Raw genomic sequence first — 26728 nt, forward strand, 5'->3', positions numbered from 1 at the left:
TCGAACAGCGATGGAAGTCGACAGTTGTCTTGTTACAGTGACTGGTAGTTCCATATCATCATCATCATCATCATCGTATGAAAATTGGAATTATTGAGGTAGAAGAATCTTTAATAATCAATTCTATGTCTAGGATCTTTCTTATTTTTCTAAGTCCAATATCTGTAACTTTTTCAAAGTTAGGGATTTTTAAAACTTTTCCATTCATATTTTTTTAACTCTGGGGTTTTCGCGTTTGACTTGCTCATACACTGTCTGCGGATTTTCACCTATCACCTTCATCACCTGAGCTAAGCATTTCAGAATCATACGTCCTAACTCCACCTATGTGATCTCTACTCTGAATCAGAGTGGAAACTACCCGAATAAAGCTTTGTGAATGACCATTCACAAACAAGCGATGTTGTCGTACTATAGAAAGCATACAACCATGCGATAACTGCTACTTACCGGACTGCCCCAATGCAATGCCCAAAGTGTCGTACGATTCCATAACAATTGTCGCTCTTTTGTTAGATCCGAACGAGATTATTATTGTGGCATTACTTTTTCGGTTTTGCTATTCCTTTCTTTTTCTTCTTTTTCCCCTTTGACTTTTTCGGTTTAACCGGAGGCGGTTCCGTAGGATACTTGTCCAGATATTTCACGGCCATGGCCGCACCGTCAACCAACTTCCGCTCCGTGAATGCGTCCATCAACGATTCCGTCAAACTCTTATCCAACTTGATGCGGAACTTTTTGACCATCGCCAGGAAATCATCCCGTGGCAACAGAGGGTTCTCCAGCTTCTGCAACTGCAGCATAAAGTGGCCAAGGTCACGCTTTAGCTTCTTCTTTTTCGGTTTGAAGCCCAAAAAGCGGCATCGATCTAGCAACATCTCCGGAACATCCACCGGACGCGGTGGATTTGCCAACAGAACTCCCTGGTAGGTGATTCTCTTCGAAGGATCGCGATTCATGAAGCGTTTTGATAACTAGAATGCAACAATGAAAATCAATGCTCGAATGAAGACAATTTCAAACCTACCCGCCCGGTCACTTTCGAAACAAACTGATACTTTCCCAACGACAGTAAATTCATGTTTGGATTCCGTCCAAATGCCTTTAAAAATTCCTTGAGATCATCCTCACTGAAGAAGTTCCCACCTAGCAAAATCTCCCTCAAATGTTCGCATTTTCGGAACGCCTTCAACAAAGACAATGCTTCCTCCGATCGCAAGCAATTCATTTCCAAATTCAGCACTTTCAATCCACTAGCCACGATCGCTTTGACCAACGCCGAACCAAATAGGGAACCCCGCAGGGCATTCCACGACAAATTCAGCTTCCTCAGCGATTCATTCTTAGCCAACTCCTTCAAAAACGGAACGATACACTCCTTCTCCCGATACAGGTAGTTTCCTTCCAAGTTCAGTTCCCGAATCGTTGAATTTACCCCCACAAACAACCCTGCCGCAACTCCACTCCCACTCTGCAACCGATTCCAGCTGACATCCACCTCTTCGATACAGTCCGACATCGACAAAGCGTTGAACAAATCCACTCCACCTGTATCGCTCAGCTGACAGTGCGACAGGTTCACGCTCCGCACCGTCGAAGTAGACAACGCATCTGCCAAAATCTTCAGCACTTCGTAGTCACTCAGAGTGCAATGCGAAAGATCCAACCTTGCAATCCGTCGGGACAACTGCAGAAGATTCGCTAGACAATTCGCCAGGATACTGTCCATCAACAGATTGTGACTCAAGCCGAGAAAGTTCAACCGATCCGGACAGGCTACAGCCAGGCAATCCAGGATGATTTGCACCTGGAGGTTACTTAAACCGACGCGCTGCGAGGCAAAAAGTTATCAACACCAAAAAGACACTACACTACAGCAGATCTTACGTTCAAGTCCACATCTACATCGGAATCCGCCTCCCGCTCAATCTCCTCTAAAATGCCGCAAACGAGTTGCAGCGCCGTCACCCCGTACTTGCGACATTCGATTGCGTAAAGTTGTGCAATGCTGCGTTTGGGCTGAATTGGCACGTCTTCAACCTCGGCCAATCGCTTCAACGGATCTACCGGTTTCGGAAACCACTCCGATTCATCTTCGATCGTCGATTTGGAACTGTGACCACGGAACGGACATATCGCAATGCGATAGACGTCTTCCGAAAGGGATTCTCCGGTTGTTTCAACCGACAGTTGACCACAAACTTCCGAATCGACTAGCTCCGGAGAAATAGCTTCACCAGTTACAGTTTCAAGTTCCATTTTACAGATTTTAGCAAACGTTTTTTTTTGTTTAATTTAAAAACACCACAAAAATTTAGAACAGCCAATTCGAAAACATTGCTACTGACACATGGTTAGCATGGCCTACTAACTAAAATCATCAAGTTTACGAGCTTTTTGTCGTGAAAGCCTGTATAGAGATCGAAGCGAAGCGAAAATCTCATACAAAATACTACATTTTTCACTTGCGTGAAAAACGCAATTGGCAAATATTTCGCTTCGCTTTTAACTGTAAACAGATACGATCCAGTGAAATCTTATGTTGTGGATCGCATCTTTTTCGCTTACGTTTATTTTTTTTTTTTTCGCGCATGCAACGCTCGTGAAAAGAGCAGCAGCTAAGCGAAAAGTTGACGTTTCGGAAGAGCGTATCTGTAAGATTTTCACTTCACCGGAGGTGTAAACTGATCGATTTCGTTTCACATGAACTGTAAACTGCGAAAAAAGGAAACTGGAAAATGTTCCACAAACATTTTTTCACAACCTTTTTCGCTAGCGAAATTTCATAATTTTCCGCGTGCTTCAATTTTCGTTTCGCTTCGATCTGTATACTAGGCTTGACCGATCATTGATTAATCATACGCTATTACGCTAGTACTCAAATTTGGGTAGAATGCACCTAATTGGTTAAAACTGAACCTACCCAAAAATGGGTAAACTATGCTGGGAATAACAAATTGACCAATGAACAAAGTCGATCGGATGCATGTCAATGTTGTTCATTTGTGGGTAAGTTCAGTTTTGGCCGATGTGAGTGGATTCTATCCAAATTTTGGTAGTTTTGAAATAGCGTGCAGTAGAATATTCGAAATCCTTTAACCCAGTAAAAAACATCAAAGTCAAATAAAACACCGCGAACCTTCTCGACCTGCGTACGCTCCGTTTCCAAGCAATTCCCACGTAACGTCGTGAGAAGTTTTCTTTGTACATAGACACTGACCAAGATTATCTGATAAGCTAGATAAGATATCTTCGACATCGGACGAGTCAATAGCCACAAACCGTCCAAGTCAGTGCAAATTTTCTGTTCCCGAAAGAAAGTCGCGGCGGTTGCTCTCTTCTAAGCTTAGTGGTGCTAATTGTTAGTGGTTGCCGGGTGTGCTGGAGAAAGAAAAATGCTAGACTACTCCCTGAATCGCCCGAAGCCACCGGAAACGTTGAAGCAGATGCTGCGTCGAAAGTGGGACGAGTGCTACCTGCAGTGGGAGATCTACACCATGACCTACATATTCGAGCCGTGGGAAAAGTGCATCATCAGTATCCTTTTCAAAAGACGAACCCCGTGGTGAGAAGTGTTGGTTGGAGCTGCCCACAAAGCTAGATTTAAACAGGCCCGATGTTTCTGCATCATCTTGCCCCCTAAAATGCCACACAGTGGGCTTGGCCGGTTTGATATGTGTTGCGCATCTCTGATGTCAAATATAGAAGAAAGATGATGGAGGTATATCCATCATTTCCCAAGATGCTTTCAAGAACTGGCTGTGTTGGTGTTAGATTAGATTAGAAAAATGCGTAAAACCAGGCCTCTGACACGCTTACGGTAATCAGTAGCAAAAAATGCCTTTAACCTAAGCTTACACTGAGGCAAAAGAACTTAAGAATTCCATAAGGCATGACTTATGACCCCGAACAATGCTGGTTTCATAAGACACTTATGAATTCCATAAGTTCGATTTATGAATGATTATCGATCGCACTACGAGGTGGTTTAGCCAATTCAATTCCTCAAGCCAGATTTGCAATTGCTCATTACAGCTAAAATGCTACTTTTCGGAATTATGAAACTATGAGATACTGATTATCATGTTACGTTTGGCAATAATGCTCGAACAATGATCTCTGAATGAAAGCTGCGACTGCGAGTCTAACAGTCCAAGATCGTTCACCACGCTAACTGTCTCGATCGGGCAGCCGCAAATCTCATAAATCCAGTAAATTGGAGATTTCTTTCGTGTTTAGGAGATGACACTTTTGTACACTGATTGTCAGTTGATTCACAGAACATCAGCTCTCAAATAGCTTAATTACCGTCTGTAGTTCCCGGAAATCCTCAATGGATTTGACGAGAATAAAGCCCTTAAGGTCGTCCGTATATGCAAGTCAACACTCCGGTGGTAGACAAACATCGTTGAAAAATATTTAGAACAGTAATGGTCCTAGATTACTTCCTTGGGGAACGCCTGAACTGTTAGAGAAGATGTAGGACTGCGATGATCCAAGCTTGACAGTGAGTCGCCTGTTCACCAAATAAGACTCCAGCCAACCAGTGAAGAGTGAAGAAGCCCCTAGTCGACTGATCTTAGTTAGCAGTAGATAATGGTCTACACGGTCAAAAGCTGCTTTGATATCTGCGTAGACTGTCAATTTGAGCCCCATTCTCAATAGCCTTGATGCAATACGACGAAAACTCTTTGAATGTCGATTGACCTTCCTTTGAAAAAAAACATGCTGATCAGCAGGCTTGCTTCCACTCACTTGCTATAAAAAATGATTTTCTGAATTTTGAAATCATTAGATGTTATAATGATATTTTGTACTTGTTAGATACAAGAAGAGGTTGAAAGGAAAGTGTTTGACACATAAAACCTGTCAAATTCGCTTTCAGATAGTCACAATCAGCGATTTTACGACTCGCGAGCGCTCACTCTGAGTGAACGCTCACGAATCATAAAATCGCTTATTGTAACACTCCGGAAGAAATTGACAGGTTTTATGTGTCAGATACTTGCCTTTCAACATCTTCTTGTATCTAACAAGTACAAAATATAATTATAACGTCTAATGATTTCGAAATTCAGAAAATCATTTTTTTATAGTAAGTGAGTGGAAGCAACCCTGCTGATCAGATCTAAGAGGAAGAGGAGACAACTGGCTTCTTACTCTTTTATCTCTACCTCTATCTTACACTTCAAATCGGCCAATCACGAGCTGGTTCGCGTTTGACAGAAAAGTGGTTCGTTTTCGCCCCCGTATTGTCTCCTCTTCTCTTAGAATCAGATGAAAGGATCAATTTTACTAGAAATACTCAGAGGGAGTGATAGGCGGAGAAAACAAAATACAATTCGGCAGCAAAATAATAATTGAGTGCACGGCAATATTTTGCACATTTCTTGGTGCTATTAGTTAACCAACTAAGATCCATTAATCAATAGAGTTAGAACACAGACAAACAGACGTAACTCTTCATTGTGTATCTTCCTTCACGCATTTAACGGTTGATTTGAATATTATCAGTTCCGCGAACTACTCGCCGCAGCGCTGGCATCGGATCACTTTGACGTTTCTATACATTCTATAGAACTTTTATGCAATATTGTTTGCGAGTTAGCGAGCAAGCTTGTTTTCCGCGAGAAGCCAGAGAGATGTCGTTACTGAGGACCTATGTTTTGAGATACTATGTTTTCAAGAAAAACTTTTTCAAAGTGTTACGTCTGTGGTTAGAATATTTTTTTTATTCAAAACACTAGTTGAATTTGAGAAGCATACGAAACATAAAGGTGATTGAATTTCTGTTCGATTGTAATACTCTCTAAATTAATCTAGTAATAATAAGAAATTCTAATGGGAATGTTCAATTGGCTCAGATTTTGACAGTTCATTTGGTCAAAAAACATTCTTTCCGCCCATCTCTCCCTCTGAGTATTTCTAGATTTGACTGTATCTAAAAGCACACCGCCCACTAATATTTCCAAAAGTTTGGAGCTAGCGCATAATGAGAATATACTTTTTCCCTAAAACGTCACGGATTTAAGGTACCGCCAAGGGGCAGGTCACTTCGGACACCAATCTTGGATCACCTTTTTTGTCAGTGTGTCGCAGGTGTGCCAATTGTGCCGGTCATAGAGCAAGCTGCGATTGTTTGTAAAATACCCATCCCGGCATCCCGGTATTTCTGACACCTTGAATGTTTTGGTTTGAAATCGCAAGGATAAATCGGATTGAGAATGACGCGGGAAGTGGCGGGTGTTGGTGTTTTATGTTCATAGGATGATAAAAGTCCTGTGTTTTAGGGTTTTATAATGCCCTCAAAGGCAGACCAGAAACCTAGCCTATCGTGCTGCGAAAAACAGCGGTCTATCAGCGGCCGAAAAGGGATGGAACCGGTGGGGAACATTGTTGGCCGAATATAGAGGATGATGAATAGACTTCTGTAGTGTTTTGTGTGAGTGGCATCATTATTTGAATTATAGCACCCTTGGGGTCTGAATAACTACCTCTTTCTGTTGAGCCCACTCTAGAACCTACAGTTCGTATTTAGATCTACTTCGTGTAACGTAATCGATGGCCAGCAGTCCCTCGCTTGTATTTTTTTATACAGGAGGGAATCTGCTCACAGACACCTGAGAAAGTAACTCAGGGTGTGGGGTTGGGAGAATTGCACTCCCGACCCACTAAACCCTACCTGTGCCCTTGGCCTTTGACCTCCCCGGAACCGCCCGAAGGCATTACTTCGTGGGAGGGGCCTATGCGCTATAGCGCTCCTTTAACCATACTCTAACGCTCTAGTCGGGCAGTAGTCAACTGCTGCTCGGCACGCCACACTCGTTGTAGCTCTGAAACTATGTGGGTGACCGCAGTCACCACAGCGCTCCAGTTCTCGGTAGCACCACACATCCTAGGGACGATGTTATCCGGACTGGTGTCCGCTCCGCATATCGCTAGCATATCGCTCCTTACTGGTTAGAAGCGTGGACAGGCGAACATAACATGTTCCGCCGTCTTTTCCACACCAGCGCACGCGGGGCAGGTGGGAGTACTTGCATGTCCGAACCTATGCAAGTAACTCCTAAAGCAGCCATGGCCTGACAGGAACTGTGTCAGGTGGAAGTTTACTTCCCCATGGCACCTATTGACCCAGATTGATACGGAAGGTATCAAGCGGTAGGTCCACCTCTCCTTTGTGGAATTTTCCCACTCCGACTACCACCTCGCAATCGATACTACGCGCGCGTTGTTGCGCGCCCCTCGAACGCTCCTCGTGTCATAGCACTCCACATCCTCTTTAATGATGAGGCCGATTGGCATCATTCCTGCTATGACACAGACGGCCTCCCTCGAGATGGTGCGATATGCGTACCCTCAAGTACATTTGCCTATGTGTGCTCTCTAGTTTCCGCCTGTGGCAGTCGGTATCCAATACCGCAGCCCACGCAGGGCCTCCGTATCTGAGGATAGATACTACGACCCCGGCGAGGAGCCTGCACTTGCTGGCACTAACCGCCGAGCTGTTGGACATCATGCGGTATAATGCCCCCACAGAAGTAGACGTACTCTTGCAGGCGTACTCAACGTGACAGCCGAAGCTGAGCTTATCATCGAGCATAAACCCCAGGAGTTTCAGAGAGCGCACGGATCTAGTTGTGCACTCGCCCACTGTCAACGTCGCATGCTGCACCGACATGCGATTGTTGACTACGACCACCTCCGTCTTGTGGTGGGCAAGCTCCAGTTTCCTGGATCTCATCCATTCCTCCACAAGTTTAACGGAGTGAGCCGCTGTCAGCTCTACCTCTTCGAGGGATTGATCGCAGGTATTGGAAAATTCGTTTGACCGCCTCCCGGTGCTTGCGTCCTAGATTGCTACTGTACTGACTTACAGTATTCACTGCATAGCTTATGTCGGGTCTTGTAACCTGGGACAAATACATCAAACTTCCAATGGCTGCACAACTAAGCGGGCCTGGTACCGCTCCGTTCCTTCGGTAAGTCTTCAAGCACCAAGGAGTTATTGTTCTCGAGGGCTTCGATCTCCTGCTGCATAACTTCTATCCATTGATCTCGGTCCGGTCGCTTTAGTACCTCACTGTACGAAGTTGGATCGCTCATCTTATGGACTTGCTCAACTATCTGCTGGTGTTCTATGTTCCAATTCGCCTGTTGGGAAACGTTTGGGCAAGTATACATGCTATATGAAACGAAATCACTATACTTGCCTGGACAGCGGCGCTCCTGACCACTGCGCTTCAGCTCATGCTCTGGATTAGCTAGTTTTACTGATTGTGGTGGGAGCGCAATTTCGTCGTTATCGTCGGCGTCCTCAAACTCGTTGTCAGATGAGCTGCTCTCAGATGGTTCCACCAGAGCGGTTGCTCCTCCCGAAATCGGTACATCATTCATTACCTCTCACTCGACCGGAATGCGTTCTGGCACCCTCGCTGGTACCTCATCGATACATTAAAAAAAATCGTTCTCCACAAAATCGACTGGATCCTTCTGGGTTCCGACTTCGCTGTGTTCTTCGTTGACAACTATGACGCCACGACTAATGATGATGTTTTTCCTCTCCAGATCTTATACCCGGAAGCCTTTCGTATCTTCAGCGTAGCCCATGAAAACACACTTGATCGATTTCACATGCAGCTTTCTACGCTTCTGCATGGTTGGTGTACTGTTCAGGGTATATGCCACCTTTTTTCCGAAAAGTTTGCCAGTGTATTCAGTAATGAGACACTAACTGACGACCATATTAACCTGGCTGCCAGGAACGTTCCAGTAAACGATCAAACGCTGGGTGCAATTGGTGTTAATGCAGAAATGATTTCTAAGGCCGCGACTCTGCTCAAGTCATCCTTCAATCATGGACCTGATGGAGTTCCATCTGTATTTTTGAAGAGACATATTGCTAGCTTGTTAATTCCGCTTCTTCGCCTGTTCCGAATATCTATCGCCAGTGGCATAATTCCATGCTGCTGGAAATTTGCCCACATGTTTCCCGTCCACAAAAAAGGAAGGAAACGAGCTGTGGATAACTATCGAGGAATTACATCGTTAAGTGCCATTTCGAAGCTATTCGAGCTAGTGATTATGGAACCGTTGCTGTCCCATTGCAAGCAGTATTTGAGTGCTGATCAACATGGGTTTACTGTCGGCCGCTCTACAACTACCAATCTGCTGTGTCTCACATCGGATGTCGGATCGGGTTCAAACGGACGTTATTTATTCAGACCTATCCGCAGCATTCCACAAGATGAACCATGCTATTGCGATTGCTAAACTCGGCAGGCTCGGTGTATGCGATAATCTTCTGAGTTGGTTTCGATCATATCTTACCGGTCGGCAACTAAAAGTTGCCATAGGAGATTGCAGATCAGCTAGCTTCTTCGCCACATCAGGTATACCTCAGGGAAGCCACATAGGACCGTTAATTTTTATACTGTACTTCGATACGTTCGTGTGGGGCTGCGGTTCATTAGATACACCGTTGTGTTGACCGCCTCGGCTCAAAACCTTTTGGGTAGATTCGCGTTGTTCAGCATGCTTCGTGCTTTGTCCAATCCAAAGCCACTGCGCTTGATCCCAGTCCTGTTCCGCTTCCAGCTTCTCCGCCTCCGGTATTTGCCATGATGGAAAGAATTTCACGATCGCTTCATAAAATCTTCTTTTAAAGAAAAAAAAACCCTAGTTGAAAATCTTCTGGTTTATGCTCGTCGTCCTGGGCCCATAACCTATCGGAATTGAAAAGAAGTCTTGATAGGTTGAGTTATACGATAGTGGAATGGCATCACACTTAATCTAGCTCGGTAAAATCTCCAACAGCCGATTACCTCGGTATTTAGTTTTGCTGATATTTCTGCAAAATATCTATTTGTTAGCTGATATATCAGCAAAATGTTATTTGTTAGCTGAGTCTCGGTAATTGTTTTACTGAATCTCAGCTAAATAAATTGCAGAACTACTCGGCTGTTGGAATCTCGGCGAAAAAATTTAAGTGTGACATCGCGGATTACTTCGATCCCATTTAAAAATCATAATTTTCGCAAGACAGAGCTGTGTTATAACACTTGTGCACTCAAGTGCAGCTTCAGTGAAAGCAGCGAGTGTTGCTATATGGTGCGGAAATTTTCCATTTTGATAGGGAGATTAATAGCATGAAACTATTTATTTTACGATGGATTATCTTAAAATTCAACTGCATTTCACGTTAGAATTCTATTATAAAAAGTAATGAAAAAGTTCCAACATTTCAAAGGGGCGTAATTGCATTTGTAAACAATGGCTTTAGTCGTCGATTTCTCGCGAATAAAAGCTCACTTATGAAAAATAATGACACCAGCAGGTAGAGGAATGTTTCTTCTACCAGCTAGCATTATAATTTTGGAGAGGTAAAATTTCATTCGTGAGAAATTGACGGCTAATGTCATTGTTTACAAAAGCAATTACGCCCCTTTGAAATGTTGGCACTGAATTGCACAATTTAACAAACAAAACAAATACATGAAGATTTTTTTTAATCAGGTTAAAAGGTATGTTTAAAATTGCTGCCTGAGTCGTTGCCTTTGAAACCTTCGTTTATAATTTTCATAAGCCTGCAAAACTATATAAAAACTTAGAGAGGGTCTAGTATAGTATACTAGACCCTCTCTATGAAAACTCTTTGAATAGCGGGATAAAATTCAAAACCCTTTAATCAAAAATGTAAATGTTTTATCGTACACATAATTTGTAGAATATTTAAGTAATTTCGCTTCAGAATTTGGTAATAATTGTAATAAGAGTGTTTAAATTCCATCGTATAAATTATAAGTAGCCTTTTTGCAGTGAAAACAAATGGTTGACAGTCAAATTTTCCGCCCGGGTGTCACCGAGTCACTCTACGCTAAGGTTCTATAATTTTAAAAAAAATCACCTTCAGTAAGACTGAAAATCGGAGCAAACTTTTGACTTCCAACCCTATTATTCTGACCACGTTTGAAATCAGACGTTTTATTCAGACGTTTCATTCAGACGCCTCAGTTTGTTGCGCGAAAGAGAAACGTCAAAAAATCAACTTCCTTGTTGTTTTTGTTTTGAATTTGTTGGTGCTTCTTTGAATCCCTTTCCATTCCTTCTCGTACCTTTTGCCTGTGTTGTTATCAATGAGTAATCACCAGAGTCTATAATCACAATTATTAATCGATTAGTGAGTGAATTCGAGACCTGGACGCATTGAATCCTGAAAGATACAATATTACTACGAGCAGATTTATTATTGTGGTGGATTCCGAAGCAAGTGGTGCCGAGTATTATCGATCCTATCGAAGCAAACATCCCTGGGAGAGGATCTTTGGTGTGGTAAATCAATAAAGGCAATCGTCTCACCCAAGGCGCCGTGACTTATTTTCAAATCGGTACACTATCTTATCTTGATTTCTCTAACTTCCGATTCATTCTCCCGTTGCAATTTGACCATTTGGGGTGCTTTTTAGTGACGAATTGATTAGTAAACAGCACGGGTGAGATAAGCTGTTCATACGACGTAGTTTCCCATCGCACATCGGGTAGCAATTGTGGAAGTTAGTCACGCCAAAGTGAGAAAAGATGTTCACCTCCATCAAGAAATCGATCTCTTCAGTGTACCTGCTGTACGAACTGAACACCTGCATCTACATGCTGGACCCGTGGGAGAAGAAATTCATCAGTATCCTTTTCCAACTAAATCTGCAGAGTTAATTTAAGCATTCAGGAAATAACAAAAAATTCTCCTTACATCACAAAACCTTCTAGATGGTGTCATTTTTAGCATCCTTGCCCTTCTCATCTTCTCCAGCTACGTATACCTGCCGAGCTACACCGAGAAGCTGATCAACGCCTTCATGCCGGCCGGGAATGAGATCACGCTGGACCTGATGGATCACCATCACCAGCAACCGGTAGACTACGGTGTGAACTGAGTTGAATTGTGTCCTACGCCAGCGGCGGAAAACAAGGATGTCTTCACAAAGCAGTTTATATTACAGGAAGAGAATATACCAATCAGCGAAGCAAAAAAAGTATCTCGCATTTACACGGATAGTTATTCGATAACAATGGGAACTAGAATGGCTATTAGAAAGTTCTGGGGTAGTATTTTAATGTGTGAAAAGCGGAAAAGCTAGAAGGGAGCTTAAAAGACATTACTCTGTTCCAGTTGCATCACAGTTTTCAATCAATTTTGTTAATTTTCCTACTAACAAAAAATTGTTCTTTCAATCTCTCGCTTCTAGCTGAAGTAAGTAGTAATGTAGGACCGGAGTCGCCAGACGACGATGGGATCGGAAATTAGGGCTGTTTTTGTCTGTAGATATAGCCGATAGTTGTTTGCTAATCATTTTTATACTAAATCTTTAAACACAAATTCGTCTATAAGCGGGAAGCGTTTTATGAAAACGCATTCCCTTTCAATTATACCTACTATAATTGCATGATTTTTATCCCTAATCTTTACAAACTCCGAAATTTTAAAATAAAATCTTTTTACTACAACAATTAAACAGGTTGGAATTTCTCTAGAATAGTTACGAGCTCGAGAGTTAAAGAGAACAGAGCGATTTATTTTCCCCACCTTGTGCCGTTCAGTTTGACGAAAATGGCCCCCGGATCGTACCGGGCTAACCGGTCGAAAAACTCCCCGGCCAGTTGCTGAAGTTCGCGCCTAGACGATTTTACCAGATAGAGCTTACCTACATTTAGGACCTGATCCAGTTGGCGTTCGTTCAGCTTCAGCGCAATGACCAAATCGGGCGCGTGGATCAGAATCTTCCGCTGCAGTTTGTACGTCTGGAGGGCGCTGAACTCGGCACCGATGTTGTCTCGCATGAACGCGTTCAACCGGGGGAGCACGTCACTGGGGAATGAAAAAAAGGTGGCAGGTGAGTAAGGTGGGACCGCCGGAGGTTTATTTGGATATGTGGAAAATCTATAAAGGAAACGATTCTAAAACAAAAAGTATGATAGAAGAACAGAAAAAAAACGGATTGTCCATACGAAAAAAATCTGTTAGCATGGGAAATCCATTTCCAATGAAGTTTAGTATTTACTTAAATATAGTACGACGAAGGTCTCAAAATATTCAAGTTTCGCATTTCAAGTACAAGTGCAAGATATTGAAAATATTAGAAGCGTCATAATTATAGAAAAACGAACTATTTTTTTCTAGTTTGCATTTAGCTTTATGAAAGATTAAAGATGTTCAGTGAAGTCCCATTAAAGAAATTCAGAGACGTGGAGAGAATTAGAGAAAAAAATGTGGAGACTTTTACGAAGTTCCAAGTCCCTCAGAAAAACTAGATCTAGAGATCTTTGATGAATTTTCGAGATCTTAAGGCCAGTTCCCGTAAATTCAGGACTTTTGGAGGAGTTTAAGGAGTTGTTCTTCAAGAACAAAAATACGAGAATCCTTAAGATGTGCTGAAAATGTCAGGGAAGTATAGAAACCTTCACAGAAATATGTCGGGACCTTAGTAGAAGTCCAGAAAACTTCAAGAAACTTGTTGATATTGTAGAATTGTGAGCTTCAGGGAAGGTTCTCTGGTCTGGACAGATCAGAGAGCCAAAGGGCAATTCAAAAAATGTCAAGGATATTGCAGAAAGCTTACAGAAGTTTCGAGAAATTCAGGGAAATTCCAGAATCTGCTGCAAAGCTCCGAGAGAATTTCATGAACGTATAGGAGAACAAAAATTTGCGAAAATTTAACTAAGTTGATTAGAGAACTTCAGAGAAGTTCAGTAATTTAAAAAAAATGCGATATCTTCAATAAATTCCATAAATTTTCATAGATATTTAGAAAGTTTTAGATGGTTTCATGACATTCATCGAAGTCCCGAGAACGATCAGATAGCTCCACAGCAATCCTATTAAGTTAGGGGAATTCGTAGAGACTTACAAAAAGTTCCGTGGAATCATAGGATAATTCTATGCATGATCTGAAAACTTCTTAAGCGTCAGGAAATCATGAGAGAAGCATAGAAAACATCAGGGTTGTCCAGAGAAGTTTAGGGAATATTTATTATTCAAGACAAAGTTCCGTGTGCGTTTCTGAAGTTTAAAAACTTTAGTAAAATTATGGAAAATTAAAGGCAATTCGATTAATTTCAGTGAAATACTGAGAAATTCAAAACAGTCTAGAAAACTTGAACGGGAAATTCAGAAATGTTTTGGACTGTTTCAATAACATCAAGAAAGTCCAGACTATTGGAAAAGCTATGAATTAGTGCCAATGATTTAAGGGCAGTTCCATGAACTTCAGGAAAATCCGCACAGTGTGCCAAGCTTAGGCACACCTGAGCACAGTCATTGGCACTGTTTGTCACCCATGGTTACAAGTTTTTTGATCTTTAAAGTTACTGGTAACACTGAACTTTTTCTGCGCCTGCGCAGTGTGCATGTGTTAAAATTTGTTATTGATGTTTCCACAATACATTGCTGATGGCATCTGAAACTGGACTGTTCCAAAAATTTAAAAAAGTGTGATAAAAGTGCACGTTTCCGTCAAATTGTTTTGATGTTTTCGGAGCACTTATTGCTTGCATCATAAGGAATAAGTGCATCGAAGACACCAAGACGATTAGACGTAAACTTGCAGTTTTATCACACTTTTTAATAAGTGAAAACGCGCTTATTAGTCCAATTTGGTGTGAAACGCGCAATAATCAAAAACACAAAACACAACCATGAATCTCCACCCAGTTTCGCCATGGATTCTCAAAATTGTTACACCCGTGACGGTAGTCGCGTCCACATTTCCTTCCAGGCGAAGAACAGCTGACAGCGGTATCTTGACCTGACCGAGGTTTCCGGCCACGAACTAGCGATGCAGCTCCCAATGCTGCTGCTGCTGGTCCGTCTTTTTTTGACGAATTTTAGAGGAGTCGCATCAACAGAAGGAACAGCAGAAGCAACTAAAGCATTCGTTCATCGTCTTGGAGAAGGAGAAGCACAGTTTCATAATGAACGAGAATGTTATGCCTTTGGCATCGATCGCGCTGTGGTTGCTCTTCATGATGGCGTTCACCGCCAGGGCTACGCTCGGGATCTCGACCAATCCGATTTCAGCGGTTTCGCACTTCCGACGGGTGGCAGTCCTTGGTGGTGAATGCAGTCAGCAGCAGAAGAGGCATCAGATCCTCGGACGGCATACGAGTGGGGTATTGAAGAAGTGGAGAATGCGATTTTTGCTGGCCTGGGTCAACGAAAGGAAGCGATTGTTCTTGGAGGCGCTGTAGCCCTTGAAACTGATCAAATAGTCCGGCAGGGTATAGGGGTTGGTGGACTCTGACAAGTACATAGTTCTGCTTGGAAAATGCAATCTGAATTTTGCTACCAGCATTTCCATTCATTCAATGTTGTTCAAGTGCTGGATGCGACTGGTTCGACTGCGATGGCGTCTCCCATCTGAACCATGGCGGTACCTTCAACATATCCGTACAGGCAGAACAGATTGAACAGCTTGTCGGTGTTGACTGTGTTGTTATCGAGTCCGTAGACCATCATCACTGCACCCTGTTGCTGTGCCGGTTGAATGAAGTTGGCTGGTCCGTTTCGGGTCAGCGGTGTGTCCTTCATCAGTCCGACGTGTGTTCCGGCCGGTGTTGGTTTCCAGTTTTGCGACGGATGATACTCGGGCGGTGAAAAATTCGGTGCACATCCGTTTCCTCTGCCGGCTCCCAGATAGGCTGGTTGACTAATGATTGACGTTTGTTGCGCGGGACCGGCCTTCCACCGAAGATGGAAGGATCTTGTAGCAACGGAGCTCGTCCGTTGCAGGCTTCCTTGGAGACGGCTACATCCAATGTGTAGTCACAACTGGAGTCCGTGTCGTTTTTGTAAACATTGAAAAACAAAACAAAAACAAGAGCTCTTAAAATACCGGGTTGCAAAACAGGGCATTATTCACAAGCAAACAAAAGTCAGTTCAATTACTTCTTGGCACTGCCGGTACAGCTGCGGCACACTGAGTAAAATGTTGGCGTAAAATAAGTGTGTAGAGTGACCACCCCTTGGGAAAATCTCGAGAAGAAAGTGAAAAATCTTTGATTTTTATTCAATTATGCGGGACAGAAGGAGGTCTTTTGAAAGCCAAGTTTCAAATGCACAGGCCACACTTCAGAAGACATGGTGATCGATATGAGAACTTCGTAGAAGTCTACACACCAAATTTTAAAATCCTCACACCAAATTTTAAATCCTGTTCCAGCAAATTGAATTGCTGAATCGCGTCCAGCAAAACTAACTTTAACTGAAAAATCAGTAATATGAAATATTTTACTGGCCGTACCAGTAAACTGTAGAAAATTCAAAATCAGGCCAAAATCTATCATTCTCTCCTTCACGGTTTATGAATATTTTTTATGTTCAAGAAGTGTTCGACTAACAAAATATCATGGAAATTATATAAACGAGCGTTTGCCTACCTTATAGTACGTTCAGACTACAGAGTTATAACATGTTATAGCGCTATCTTGATGGTGGTTTCTGTGTTGCAATTATTTGACAACCGTTATAACATGTTATAACTGCTCAGTCTGGCCAGCGTTTTAGCAACCTAAATTAAGTTGAAAAACTTTCGTTTTTCTCTGAAATTTACAGCTTTCTTCATTCGTAAACTTACCCAGGAGTCTCCTTAATAAAGAAACAACAACATCAACAATAACTCACCCAGGATGACCCATCATAGCTTCTTCAAGACATGATGTTTTAAGAAGTGCAGTCACATTTAATAAATTACTATATACAACTACATGGAAATGTAATCAAATATTTATGCCAACAATGAGAAGGAAGCTTTAAAAAAAAACAACAATCGAGATTTGCTGCTCTTCCAGCAAAATGATTGATCTTCCGTTTTGCTGGATAATCAGTAAAGTGCTGTCAATTTGGCATTGAATTACTGAACTTTCAGCTCGGAAAATCCAGCAAAATATTGCTGGTTTCCAGCGATAAAAAATGAGTGTGAAGATCTAAATTAAAATTTTCAGAGATGTTCAGAAAAAAAAAATCGAGGGCTTCATAGAAGTCCATGGAACTTTAGAGAAAATCCACAAATGAACATTAGGAAAATGTAGGAACATTATTTCAAAGCATTTTCTTACGCTCCAAAAATTCTGAAACTTCAGGAAAGATCCATAAATTTCAGAAAATTATCGGCAAATTTTGAGTCATTCCCAGATTTTTTAGAGGTAACTCTAAGACTAGAAGGTCCCGAAGAAACGTGCTCAACTTTTTGGCTCAGCTCTGGTACTCTCTTCGGTCCCAGGCTAATCGATTCACCCCTCGAAACATAGGAAAATCCACGAGCCCCTCATTTTATGTCAAGCTTTCATAGAATCTCATCTGATGAGGAGATGAAAGTGTATAGTTGATAGTTCCGTTAGAATGGTAGAACAAAATTTTAAGAATAGTATTACATGCAAGAGCATTAAATTAGATTTATAATTCGATTACTTACATTTCCATACTGAATAGCCATTATCAGCCATCCCATTATGGATACAAAAATTCTTCGTGGGTAGAACGTCTACTACATTCTCTCAACACTCCTCCTAGGTCAGATCCGGACGGATTCCTATGGCCAATCACAAATGCTCCAGACGAACCCGTTGAAGTGGTTTGGTCATCAAATCAGCCAACATTGATTCCACCGGGCAATACTGCATTTTAATCACCTCTTTCTCTTGCAGGCCCCAAACGTGTCGATATGCTTCCTACGTCGAGCGACACGATCACCTTCAACCAGCTTGGTACAGCTCTGGTTATCTTGAAGGACGAGAATCGGATCCTCCGTTGCTTCATCGAACTATTCCAGTCGAGGGGGGCGACACATCTAAATCTCAATTCTAGATGCTCAAAAAATCTCACACTAGCGAATCAATCTTCGAAAAATCATCTTTCATTTCTCGCATCTACTTGCATCGTACTTCATCTTTTTGCAGGAAATCTTCAAAATCGACATAAAATTTCCTTCTATCAACTCAGCGTGCGTGCAGCTAGTCACAGCAAAGCACAATCTTTTCTGCATCGTAGATAGAATCGTCCAGACTAGCTCCTTGTATCCTTCAGCGAGCACCACAAACTCCGCTTCGATCGAACTTAACGCTACCGTGTCAGTACCATATTTGACGCGTCACTAATGATGACGCACTCGTGTTATTTTTATCGCATCTTGATTTTGACAAGATATTTTTTTAAACTTTATTACACCCGAGGTTACACCATCATCCCTAGAGAACAGGAACTAATATTTGCAGAATTAACATTTCAAACATAATGACTGAAAATAGTCGAACATTATTGAGTGCGTCGATTTAGGAACCGCTTCGAATATGGTGCCTCCACGGTACGCACGTTTGCTTTCAAAAGCCTGGTCCTCCGGCGAACATAAGTGTTATATCCGTAACCAAGGCCAACAAGTAAAACAAGCTGTTGTTAAGAGCTACTATTTATTACGTCTATCTTGGTTGGTGGTCGGATAAAGAATCAATCTCTAACTTATGACAGTCAGGCAAGGCCTACTACATCTAGGCCTACTACAGCGCGTTGTTCAGCCCCGTCAAATAATCGCCACATACACGGACTGATACATTGTCCGACTTGCGTACGACGACTATTGGTGCTGCCCAGCCCGAGAATTGAACTGGAGAAATTATACCGTTTTGCTGGAGCCTCTCAAGTTCTGCGTCCACCTTGGCGAGTGCAGCGTACGCTACTGGTCGTTTCGGGCAATATGCAGGACGTGCGTCAGGCTTGATGTACAACTTCACTTGCGCTTTTGTGCATCTACCCAGCGTGCTTCGAAAAACTTCCGGAAACTGTTGCTTGAGTTGATTGGTGAATTGATCAGAATGTTGGTGTACGACGTTGACCAAGCTGCTTATCGGCACAGACCACAAATCGAACAGATCCATAGTCTCGATCCCTAGAACGTTGAGTTCAGCGCTGCTTGAGATGAAAATGCGACCAGTCTTGGTAGCATTCTTGATGGTGATCTCGGTCTGGAACTCAGCGAGAAGGTTGAGATTGCCACCAGAAGCTGTAACTGCAGATTCTTCCGTCGGTTGAGTGGGGGCTGTCCGATGCTGATCCATGTTTCTTCTGAGATTATGGTGATGTCGGACGCCGAGTCGTGTTGAAGGTTGACTGCTACACCATTGAGCTGGACCGGGATGAACTTCCGCTTGCTTCCGATATTGCGAACCGTGTTCTCTTTGGATTTGGCCTGTTTGAACGGTTTCGACGGCGCATTCTTGTTGCTGTTGCAATAACCTTCCTTGTGTCCTTGTTGCTTGCATCTGGAACAGGTGTGCGAAGCGGACGGACACTCACGAACATAGTGCTGGACGCCACACTTCCAACATGGCGTTTTCGGCACTTTTTGGTTCTTTTTTGAGGCAGGATTATTCTGGTTGCGAGAAACAATGTTGACGTTGCGTGCTTCTTTGTTCTCCACCATCAATGTGTTCTGCTTGAGATTGGCCACGCGATGGCATTCTTCCACGAGGTTCTCCAGGGTTACCTTGCTGGTGGCTTCTCCCAATTCGTTGACTGCGGTTTCGTCGGCTTCCAATTTCGAGATCAACTTAGCTCGTATGTCCGCATCCCGTGGCGATTGGAGTCCACAGACGAAACGGAGAGCTTTGAATTGGTCCGGTGTGAGCTTGGACAGCTGAAACGCTTCACAGTGTTTGTTCACAATGGCAGCATACGATGTGAAGTCATCCGCGTCACTTTTTGCATACTGGAGGCACTGGTAACGGGAATGAAAAACCGACTTCTGTCGACCGAACAGTTTCTTCAGTTTCGTGACGGTTTCGTCCAGGGTGAAGTCCCGGGGATGCTTGGGAAGAATGGTGTTGACGTACTTCTCGTGCAGAGGCGTGCTTAACTTGCGAAGAAGCAATCTCACACGAGCGGCGTCATCCAGGCATTGGCCGTCCTTTGTAAAGACATCCTCGTACCTCGAGGAAACTCCTCCGTCCGGATCGTACTGGAAATCCTGGATCCCGCTTGCCAACCCGCATAAATGCGAACCATCACATGACCTTACCGATAATGGTTATAAATTGTTTCAATCCCTACTAAACTTCAACTGAAATGGTTATGGAACTTTACATGAACGTTTGTGTGATAAAGTTTTAACCTTATGTATTATGGTTTTTTAGAAGCGGACCTTACAAATAATGGGTTGTTAAGAACCATTACCATTCCAAATTCTTGTTTTCTCCATACATTTTCGGAAAGAGAACTATATTAGAACGTTTTTACTTATGGTTTGAGAACATTAATGGTTATGGTTATGGTAGTCAGTAAGGTCCATTAATGGTTTTGTATTATCGCTCAACTTTACGTGAAATATATCGTGAATTGGTAATCAGTAATTTACAGGCAACCAATTCGCGATATATTCCACATAAAGTTGATCGATGTTACAAAACCATTCATGGATCTTACTGGTTACCATAACCATTACCATTAATGTTCTCAAACCATAAGTTAAAAGGTTTTAGTATAGTTTTCTTTCCGAAAATGTATGGAGAAAACAAGAATTTTGAATGGTAATGGTTCTTAACAACCCATTATTTGTAAGGTCCACTTCTAAAAAACTATAATACTTAAGGTTAAAACTTTATCATTAAACGTTCATGTAAAGTTCAATAACCATTTCAGTTGAAGTTTAGGAGGGATTATAAACAATTTATAACCATTTTAGGTAAGGTCAATTTATGGTTCGCGCTTATGCGGGAAGGACTCAATCAAGAGCAAATTTTCATTATGTCGTAAGTAACATTCGCACCGATCCGAGAAAAATAAAGTTTTGTTTTGATGACCGAAAAGTTATTCTTATTTCCAATTAAACACATATAATCTCAGTGATAGCAATGTTTAACATATTTAGCCGGGTTTTAATCATACAAAGGCAAATCGCTAGCTTTCATTTTAAAAAATACTGGTTTTTAAGTCAAAAGTTATTATACGTCGTTTGGTGGCCCCTATTGTTACATAAGTCAAAGTGTATTTACCAGGATATTCGGGAGAATTATCAATTACGTCTCCTTATGTGCAGCCCATTCATCATTTTAGGACCACCGAAATCATCTTAGCAACAAACAGTTCGATTTATTCACTTTAATAATGAGAAAGCGAAACGACGAAAGTACACTTTTCACGGGTTTCTCAGTGCTGTTACTTAAGGCAAACGGCATCTCCATAGAAATCGGGTGACTTAAGTAACATCGAAAACTATTTTGATCGGAAGGTGATTACGTCAAAAAGCAATTCGACTGGTAAATAAATTTAAAAATGGGATGTGATCCTATATTCGGACAGTATATAGTGTAATAGCAGGAGCATCGATTGACACTGATAGCTCGACTTTGTTTACCTTTGTTACATTCGACGTAATGAAAATTTGCTCTTGCAATAATCTTCTCACTGCCAGCAGTCGGATTTCCCCGATTTTCCAGGTTTTCAATCTGCTGCTGCTGCCTCGTGATGAGATTCGTTAGCTGCAGGATGGCGTTCCGAAGATCCTCGTCAGACATTTTCTTGCTTGAGGTTTCTTGCTTCGAGGTTCGAGGTGCTTCCAAAATTTTCCTCGTCGCCAATTGTTATATCCGTAACCAAGGCCAACAAGTAAAACAAGCTGTTGTTAAGAGCTACTATTTATTACGTCTATCTTGGTTGGTGGTCGGATAAAGAATCAATCATAGGCAAGGCCTACTACATCTAGACCTACTACAATAAGAATCACGCCAGAATTCGACTTCCTGTCGCGTGAATCTCCAGCCCAATCGGCATCGACGAACATTTGCACCTTTTCATTGGACATCCCTGTCGTGACTGGACCGAGTTTTCCAGCCTCGGACACGGCTCCACAAATCTGTCGTTCAGCTGGTGGTCCGATGTAGTAACCGGACCGAGGTTTCCAGCCTCAGTCACGGTTCCACGAATCTGCTGCTCCCTCTGTTTGGTTCGCTAGTGCCGCTATGCCTTCTGCTGGAGGTCCTTTGTTAGTCGTCCGTCATAAGAATCCCGTCAGCTTAGGTACCTCATTTTTGTACCTCTAACTGTATCAAAATTCCCGAACCAAACAGATTCTGTTTACATCGTTTAAATACGGTCTATCACGCTTCACGCTCACTCGATTCTACTCATTTCTATTCCACACTAACTCTATCTACTACAATCCCTAGTTGCAGCTTTTGATTGCGGCTAGCATTCAAGCAGGGTAATATTCTTTTGCCTCATTCCAGTCTTGCACATCTGGACAACTGGATACGCATACGGCAAGGTCTGGTCGCGTGTGTACAGCTGCGTACAGGAGACCTCCGATCATTCTAATATACTCGTGGTTGTTAGGAGCTTATCCTTCTCCTCCTTCTTCTGTGTGTAGCCGGGATCGAGTGGTATTTTCGACGGTTTAGCGTTCTCCATACCAAATCGCTTTGCTAGCTTCCGGATGCATACTTCCTGATTCAGCTTGTACCCGGATTGGCTTTTCTCAATCTCTATACCAAGAAAATGGCTGATGTCTCCGAGATCATCCACAGTGAATTGTTCTTGGATAGTTTTCAGTATAATCTTGAATTCATTCGCCGTTTGCGTCATGAAAATCATGTCATGGACGTATATTAGGATGTACTGCATGCAACCATGGATTCGATTAAGATGGCTGTAATCCCATGGCTACGAAAACATCGTCAATTTTTCGGTTCCATACGCGCGCTGATTGTTTCAGACCGCACAAACTCCTCAATCGGTAGACTGTCATCTCGTCCCCTACGTGGTACCTTTCTGGCTGACGCATGTAAATGATTTCTTCAAGCACACCATTCAAAGCGGTTTTGACATCGACGTGTCTTACGATGGATCGTCTCCTACGGGCAACGGTCAGCAGAGTTTGGAAGGTTTCCTGCTTTGCCACTGGTGCGAAAACTTCATCGTAGTCTGTCCCGTATCTCTGCGAAAAACCTTGAGCGATGATCATTGCCTTTTGTCGGGCAACTTAACCCTTCTCGTCCATCTTAGTTTTGAAGATCCATTTGCAGTCGATAGCCTTCTTGTCTACCGGTCCTTGTTGCAGACTGCTTTTACCGGCTTGGTCGAGCTGTCCTGTAGGATGGGTAAAGGAAAGCCTCTGTTCGGAAATACAAAATCTTGGTACTTGCCTTGAATTGTGCGCTCCAGACCGCTGCGCATCAACACCTGTGCCTCCGGAGGATATGAAGATTGTCGCGGTGGGAGCGCCGTTATCGTCACGTCATTATCAGCATCATCGGAACATTCGCCTGCGCTTGTTTCTGCTTACGAATAGAACTCCTTATCGGATGTAGACTGGTCTTCATTGGACGATTCTTCCGAATCTACAAGATTAGGCCGAGCAGGTAGAACTTCTGGATCCGCTTCTGTTGGACTGCCGTCAAAATTCAAATTCACGAACGTTTGCACTCGGAACTTGAACCTCGATTTGAGCCGATTGGTTTAGAAAAACTACATCACGACTTTTGAAAACGTCGTTCCTTTCCGGATCATATAACCTGTAGGCTTTGCTCTGCTCTTCAAACCCAACCAGGATGCACTCCTTTGCTTTTGCGTCCCACTTCTTCCGCTTCTGCTTGGGAATTAGCGCCATTCCCATCGTGCCGAAAACCCGCACGTAGGACAGATTTGCGTTAAGTAGTGGAACGCATGAGTGTTTAGTTGGAACTCGTTTCTGAATTTCTTTGGAATTCTCTTCAGAATTTTCTTAGAACTGCCCTTAAAATTTGATTCCCATGGAATTCTTCTCAGTATTCTTCTAGCCTAGAACTTTTTGGGAATTCACCTCAAAATTTGCCCCGATATTCTCTAAAAACTGATCTATAATCTCGAACGGAAAATAAGTCGAGTCGTACCAGGTTATGACCAACAAAGCAAATCATACTCACTCCAGCGTCCTCTTCCGGATGAAATCCTTCGCCAGCTGGCCCAAGCTGACCAGCAAATCGAACGCACAGCTAATCACCACCGGACTGGGATCGGCAAATCGTTCCGCAAAGTTGAACCATATCTGATGCACCAACGGAAGCAGCTGGTTCTCGTGTTCCCTCAGCAGGTGGATGCCCTCGTCCAGCGTCCTCAGCGCGACCACCCGTTCCTCAACCACACTCGACGATAGGTATTTGAAGTTCACCGTCAGAATCTTGATCGTTATCCGAATGTGCGGCGGAAGTTTGTCCTCTTCGCTTTGGTACGGTACTTCCGATTCTGGCTCTTGTTCCATCGATTCATGATCGCCTTCGTCGGGAGCTTCATCAACTACCTCTTCCAGGGTGGCTCCTGGATCTGGCAGTTTGTTATCCAGTTCCTTCTTCAGCTGAGCAATCTTTTCGTTCAATTTCGTTTCGACGGATTCCTCTTCAGAGTTTTGACCGCCTTCCGCTTCCTTTCGATAGCGATACCTGATAGCTCGGACGAAAATCTGCAGCACCCGCAAACATAGAATGCGTGCCGTGCCCATCCGTTGATCATGCCCGTCCAGAATGGCCATCACTATTGGGCTGATGGTCGATTCGAGCACGGCGGATGATTCGTACGGGATGAACCGCAGCACCGATTCCAACATGTGAACTCCGTCGGCGAAGCTGTCGGGTCGTTTCAAGCAGCGCGTTATGTGTTGGGAAATGTAGTCCAAGTTTTGGAAGATCAGTTCCTGGATCGAGGTCAGTCCCAAGCTGCTGGCTATGGCGTCCAGCGTGATTTCCGCCGCTTCGTTTATGCAGTTCAGGTTGCTGCCCGATAGGGGGAGGATGTGCCGTAGGACGTCGTACAGTTGCCAACGGAAATCGTCACGGAACAGGTGACAGAAGCGATTGACCAGGCGGAGAGATAGGCAGATGTGCAGGATGTTGAACTTGAGGTCGGATATTTGGGTGGATTCTTCCAGGTCGACCTGCCAGTGATAGTTTTGAAGGATTTCCGAGAAGGCGTTCCGGAAGAGAGGTTGCAGGGATGGGTGATTGGTTTCGGTAGGGATCAGTTCCGAGAGTAGGAATAAGTAGCCGTTGATGTTTAGCTTGGTGGTGAAGAGATCCTCCAGGACGTAGTTCAAGATGGTTGTAAGGGCGTCCGGTCGGGTTTGTAGGCTTTGAAGCACTTCTAGGAAGCTGGAACGACTACGGTCCGATCCCTGAAAGTTCTGCAATACGATCCAGCGGGATTCGCGTTTTTCTTTGTCCGTTTTGGTTTGAGCCGGAACGTATTCAAATCGATAAGAGACGTACTCTCGTCGGATGAGTTCTTCCGGTTGCTCTAACTCGGCACCCGCTACGAGGATCATGACGAGGTGGTTGAGTATTTCCTGGTTCGATATGATGACATTCAGTTGCGAATCTGGTAAAAAGTGGATGTAGCCATTCAACAGTCGGAAGCGTGCTATCTGATCGGCTTCCTCCCCCCGGTAGATGCTCCGTGGAATGGATTTGAGACACTCGTAGAAGAGTTCGTCCAGCCGAGAGTGTCCGAAGCAGATGCTTGAATGGGATGAGCTCTTCAGTCCTGTTTGGCAAGCTACACGGATCTTGTCCGATTTGTCCTGGCATAGTGCCAGCAGGGATTCCAAGAAAAACACCGAGCATGATGGCATATTTCTAAAATTATTAAAGATAATTAATTTCGCAATCAAAACCTGGTGGTGGCCACTTACGGAACACACTTCTCCAGCAGTTCGGCATTCATGCGGGCGAATTCCTGCCGAACCGATTCTTCCTCAGCTCCTCTCAAATGCACTATCGTGCCTAAGACTTGGCAAACTTTCTTCTCCGCTTCCAGCAACCACTCCCGACTTCGATTGGTATTGCTGAAGTACTCCTCTCGGGCTTTTGGATCCCTCAGACCCATTCCAAGCACATTCTTCCCTATCCCATCCAAATTACTCAATTCCTTGGAAAGTTTTACGAACTCCTCCGTTCCGATTTCCTCTTCCACATGACCACTGTCGTAGTCTTCGAATATCAATGCTAAAACTCGACCCAAAGCTTTGATACCTATCCGGGTGAGGGCCTTGCCTTGCTTCTCGTCTCCATTCACAACGGAAATCAACGCCACCAGCAACTTTGGCAGAAGTATGAAAAGCAACTCCGCAACCTGGCATCGCAACACCCGATCCGAGAAATCGAACTGATCGTGAATCTGCATCGTTGCCAGAATGCATTCCACCGCTTGGAACTTCAACTTCCGGAACCGTTCCCCGGATAGGACACTCACACAAACAAACAGCACCTGCGATAGCAAGGTCAAATTGTCCCTCACATACACTTCCTCGACCAGTTCGGATTGTATGTTCTTGCTCGCCAACGTCAACCCTCGCAGCGTGACCAATTTGAACTCCTCCGAGAGATTCGCCACCAGCTGACCGGCCTTCGTATCGTACAACTGCTTCAGCAGAATCACCAACGTGGTCTTCATGGCCACCGCCTGTCGAAGCTTGGTCTTGTCCAGAATCGTGCACACGCACTCCATCAGACAGGTCTTCAGTTCGTTCCGGTTCTCCCCGGGAACGCTGTCCACCAGAACGACCAACTGCTGAAGGAACACATTCTGAAGGATCTGCAAACTGTCCCCATCGATCCGTACCAGATACTCGTTCAACTGCCTAATGTCCGCCAACTGTGGATCGCGAGTCACTTTTTCGAACAACGGTTTCAACCGGGCGAACACTTCCGCCAGGGAATTCATGTT

General features: G+C 43.5%; 4 protein-coding genes across 5 annotated transcripts in view; 1 reads left to right on the plus strand and 3 right to left on the minus strand.

The window, feature by feature from the left end:
- LOC135697445 (zinc finger protein 479-like) overlaps positions 1 to 26728 on the minus strand; it is a 322329-nt gene that overhangs the window by 32315 nt on the left and 263286 nt on the right. The window lies entirely within an intron of this gene.
- Positions 543 to 2259, minus strand: LOC135697360 (uncharacterized). Its single transcript, XM_065216973.1, has 3 exons — positions 1888 to 2259; positions 1028 to 1831; positions 543 to 974 (listed from the first exon to the last, which is right to left on the minus strand). The coding sequence occupies exons 1-3, from the start codon at positions 2257 to 2259 to the stop codon at positions 543 to 545; spliced, it is 1608 nt and encodes a 535-aa protein (XP_065073045.1).
- LOC135697503 (serine palmitoyltransferase small subunit A) lies at positions 3303 to 12509 on the plus strand. Of its 2 annotated transcripts, none has more exons than XM_065217257.1 (2): positions 3303 to 3537; positions 11764 to 12509. In XM_065217257.1, the coding sequence occupies exons 1-2, from the start codon at positions 3396 to 3398 to the stop codon at positions 11928 to 11930; spliced, it is 309 nt and encodes a 102-aa protein (XP_065073329.1). In that variant the 5' UTR covers positions 3303 to 3395; the 3' UTR covers positions 11931 to 12509. The 2 variants fall into 2 exon arrangements, with proteins under 2 accessions (XP_065073329.1, XP_065073330.1); XM_065217258.1 differs by lacking the exon at positions 3303 to 3537 and adding an exon at positions 11523 to 11677.
- On the minus strand, positions 12553 to 26725 carry Tti1 (Telo2 interacting protein 1). The gene is made up of 3 exons (XM_065217081.1): positions 25695 to 26725; positions 23938 to 25638; positions 12553 to 12862 (listed from the first exon to the last, which is right to left on the minus strand). Exons 1-3 carry the CDS (start codon positions 26723 to 26725, stop codon positions 12568 to 12570), a joined length of 3027 nt encoding a protein of 1008 aa, XP_065073153.1. The 3' UTR covers positions 12553 to 12567.

This window comes from Ochlerotatus camptorhynchus, unplaced genomic scaffold (genome assembly GCF_037179485.1).
Source record: "Ochlerotatus camptorhynchus isolate MF236.1 unplaced genomic scaffold, CSIRO-AGI_Acam_v1.1 ptg000070l, whole genome shotgun sequence".
NCBI lineage: Eukaryota > Metazoa > Arthropoda > Insecta > Diptera > Culicidae > Ochlerotatus > Ochlerotatus camptorhynchus.

Coding starts and splice junctions, on each gene's coding strand:
- LOC135697360 (XM_065216973.1), bottom strand. CDS start 2,259: ATGGAACTTGAAACTGTAACTGGTGAAGCTATTTCTCCGGAGCTAGTC. Junction 1,832..1,887: donor ATGTAGATGTGGACTTGAAC/GTAAGATCTGCT, acceptor TTTGCCTCGCAG/CGCGTCGGTTTAAGTAACCT. Junction 975..1,027: donor TTTCGAAAGTGACCGGGCGG/GTAGGTTTGAAA, acceptor GTTGCATTCTAG/TTATCAAAACGCTTCATGAA.
- LOC135697503 (XM_065217257.1), top strand. CDS start 3,396: ATGCTAGACTACTCCCTGAATCGCCCGAAGCCACCGGAAACGTTGAAG. Junction 3,538..11,763: donor GTGGGAAAAGTGCATCATCA/GTATCCTTTTCA, acceptor AAAACCTTCTAG/ATGGTGTCATTTTTAGCATC.
- Tti1 (XM_065217081.1), bottom strand. CDS start 26,725: ATGAATTCCCTGGCGGAAGTGTTCGCCCGGTTGAAACCGTTGTTCGAA. Junction 25,639..25,694: donor CTGCTGGAGAAGTGTGTTCC/GTAAGTGGCCAC, acceptor TAATAATTTTAG/AAATATGCCATCATGCTCGG. Junction 12,863..23,937: donor ATCCGGAAGAGGACGCTGGA/GTGAGTATGATT, acceptor TTCATTCCCCAG/TGACGTGCTCCCCCGGTTGA.